The sequence below is a fragment of the Calidris pugnax genome, unplaced genomic scaffold, assembly GCF_001431845.1.
Source record: "Calidris pugnax isolate Ruff unplaced genomic scaffold, ASM143184v1 scaffold103, whole genome shotgun sequence".
NCBI lineage: Eukaryota > Metazoa > Chordata > Aves > Charadriiformes > Scolopacidae > Calidris > Calidris pugnax.
This window is the reverse complement of record NW_015090990.1, coordinates 19,234,792-19,237,991: the sequence shown is the minus strand read 5'-3', so window position 1 is coordinate 19,237,991 and position 3,200 is coordinate 19,234,792. Positions and strand designations below refer to the sequence as shown.

The 3,200-nt window shown below is 56.8% G+C and overlaps 1 protein-coding gene across 1 annotated transcript in view; it reads right to left on the bottom strand.

Moving 5' to 3' along the window:
* TMEFF2 (transmembrane protein with EGF-like and two follistatin-like domains 2) overlaps nucleotides 1-291 on the bottom strand; it is a 134,916-nt gene extending 134,625 nt beyond the window's left edge. The window contains exon 1 of the mRNA XM_014954156.1: nucleotides 96-291. Within this exon, the coding sequence (XP_014809642.1) occupies nucleotides 96-291 (196 nt within the window). The remainder of the gene's footprint in view (nucleotides 1-95) is intronic.
* Between the last annotated feature and the right edge of the window lie 2,909 nt (nucleotides 292-3,200).

Sequence of the window (3,200 nt, the reverse complement as noted above, 5' to 3'; positions counted from 1 at the left end):
CAGCGCCCGGGGCCGGCCGGGCCGGGGAGGAGAGGAGAGGATAGAGGAGGAAAGGAGAGGAAAGGAGAGGGGGCCCCGGAGCGCCGTGCCCGCGCTTGGCCGTCCCCGCATCCCGGGGCGAACCCCGGCGCCGCTGTCGCTGGATGCAGGGATGCGGGAAACCTCGACGGGGCGGGGGCCGCGCAGCGCTGCGCCGCTCCGTACGCGCCCGTACATCCATGTGCGCGCCCATACATCCCATACCTGTGCACGCCTATACATCCCATACATGTGCGCGTCCATACGTCCCATGTATGCGCCCATCCGTGTGCGCGCCCACACGTCCTATGCATATGCGCGTCCATACATACGGGCGCATCGCCCACTGGCCGGCGCCGAGCCGCAGGTGGCGGGCTCACCTGGGTGCGCAGGCACCGCACACAGGTGAGGCGTGCACACACACGCACACACGCCCCGCAAGCCCCTGTCGCACACGGACGCCCGGGCGCTGCCGAAGTTGCCCGGCCCCGCACCCCGAGTTGCCTGTATTTAACCACGCGCGGATGCGACGTTAGGATAATAAAAGACCCATCGTGGCTGCGGGGTGTGGAGCGGGCACGGGGCCGCCGAGGTGGCGAGGGGAAGAAAGGAGCACGGCGGGGAAAGCGGGGAGAAGAGAGAGAGAGAGGGAGATCCCGCCCGGCCTCGGCAGGCAGCGGCCAAGGGCTTGTCGGGCTGCGGCACCATCCCCACGACGGAGCCGGAAGAAAAATGCACCATCACGGCGGCAGGAAGGGCTGCTCTGCCCCGCAACGCTTAACGCACGCCCGGAGACCGCGGAGCATCCTCCCTCCGCCTCCGGCCGCCGCCTCTCCCCGCTGCGCCCCCCGCCGCGGACCCTCCTCCTCTCCGGGGGCTTTAGTTTCGGGAGGAGGCGGCGGCCGGGACGGGCGGTGGGGGCTCCCCCACCCTCCCGGGGCGGCGGGAGCATAGTAGCAGTGTGCCCCCCCAGCCCTGGTCGGTGCTTGGTGGCCAGCCCCGGGAGCCGCTGGCCCCAGCCCCTGTCCTAGCCCCGCCGCGGGGATGGGGGCGGCTCAGCTTGGCCCCCGCATCTCCGGGCGCGGGCCGTTGCGAAGCCGACAGACACCTGCCAGGCGCACGGGATCCCCTCGCCTCCCGCCCGGCGCTTAACATTAGACCGGAAAATAAAAATAATCAGAGTAATAAAAATAGAATCAATTCGTCCGGACGGCAGCAGGGAAGCGCTTTCCAGGCACGGGCGTTCAGTCCCCGCGGACGCGGGCAGCGGTCCCGTCCCGTCCCGCGGGGCAGGCCGGCGGGGTCGGGTCTCAGCGGGCAGGCTCGCCTCGGCCCCCTCCTCTTTCTCGGCCCCCTCCTCTCCCCCCGCGGCCCCCTCCTCTTTCTCGGCCCCCTCCTCTCCCCCCGGGTCGCAGCTCGGGAGCCCCGAGGGCTCCGGCGGTGCCGCGGGGCAGCAGCGGCCCCCGGACGGGCAGGGTTTCCCCGCGGGCCCGGACACCTCCCAATCGGTGTGAGGGGGCTCTGCTGGAAGTTTGCTTTTCACGAAAGAATGACCTCCTTTTCAACCCTGTAACTTAAAGGTTTGGGACTTGCTCTTTAAAAATACCAGCTGACATATTTGATGCAACCAAGGTTTTGAGGGGTCTGTACAAATCCATACAACAGTACTCCTGCTTAGTGTCCCTTCATGTGGGGAAAAGGAATATTTTATGCTCGTATCATTCCTATCTAGTAAGAGAGGTTTTCTTCTACGCCCTCTCTGCCCCACACATCTATATCTGCTCCCTGCTCTGCCCACCTGCCACTGGTTCTCTTCATCTCCTCTACCTACCTGTAGTCCAAAAGCCTTTGCTACAATTAAAAGGGTATCAATTTGCACATTCCAATATGTGCTAAGTTTCTGAGGAAGATCCACACAAATCCCTGTGCCTGCTGTTTCCTATTGACTAATCAAGCCCTAAGCAGAACCTAGCAGAAAGAAAATAGTAATTTTTACTGCCTGCTAGTGGTTGCACTGAATCTTATCCTTCATCTTCCATGGGCTTACAAAGCATCTGCCAGCTGAGCACCTGGTGCCAGATCAATTTTTTTCCTTCCCTTTAGCTCTCTATTTCACTTTTTCATGCCATTCTGTTATTCCATTTACTATCATATTCTCTCCATTTCCCTTCTCACTTCTTCCTTTTAGTTTTTAACTAGTTTTTTTTTCTTTCTCATATTCATTATTTGCTGCTTGCTGAAACTCAGCTCTCTGCTTGGCTGATCACTGAGGTGCTTAAAAATAAAAAATGTCCTGGCTGGCCAGGTATCACAGTCACACAGCCTCACCAGGGGAATGTTCTGCTCTCTCTTCCTTTCTTCTTGCTCCCCCCTTGTTTCTTCTTCCCACTTGCCTGGTTCCTCTATGTGGTCTCACTGTTCTATTTTCTCCTACTTGCAATTACCGTGGCCCACAGTTTCTATTCTCATTTTCTTTTTCTTCTTTTCCTCCACCCTTCTCCCTTCTTCCTCCCCAATCCCCTTTCATTTCAACGTAGCTACAGATCATAAAAGGCACCGCTGGCCTCCTTATTTAGAGACCAGTTTAACCAGAGAATACAGGGAATGAAACTATTAGGCTAGTCTTCCCCAGTCTCTCAGCCAAGCCCTCTCTGATCCGTCTCTGCTGTCGCTATAACTCACCCCCAGGATGATACCGCAAGTGTATCCGGCATTCGCAGAGTATCATTAAATACAGCAGCAGAAGCCCAGCGATGGCCCGTGCTCTCCCCAGAGTGCCGTATAACACAGCAGCCACCGAGTCTCAGGCATACAGTTCTGACTTACATTTACCCTGCTTTATTTTTCAGCCGCTCAGACAACGGGCGCTGCCTGGGGAGACAAAGGAGCCCCTCTATTTTTGTACTTGTTTTCTGACTTTGGAATATGGAAGCTACACCAGAGGTCCTGTAAATTGTCACAACATGATGCTTGAACTATGAACCTGAAACTGTCTGAAGGGCAATCTGCTTAAGGCACAATATTATGGTTTTTGCTGTGACCAGCACTGGTATTTTCTTTAAAAAGATTTTCCTTGTTGATGTGAAAACTTTACTTATAATTTTTTTTATGATAAAAATACGTCTGTCAATGTTCCAAAAGGGACTGCTAGACCCATGAGCCCCATTTCTCCATTACTCTCT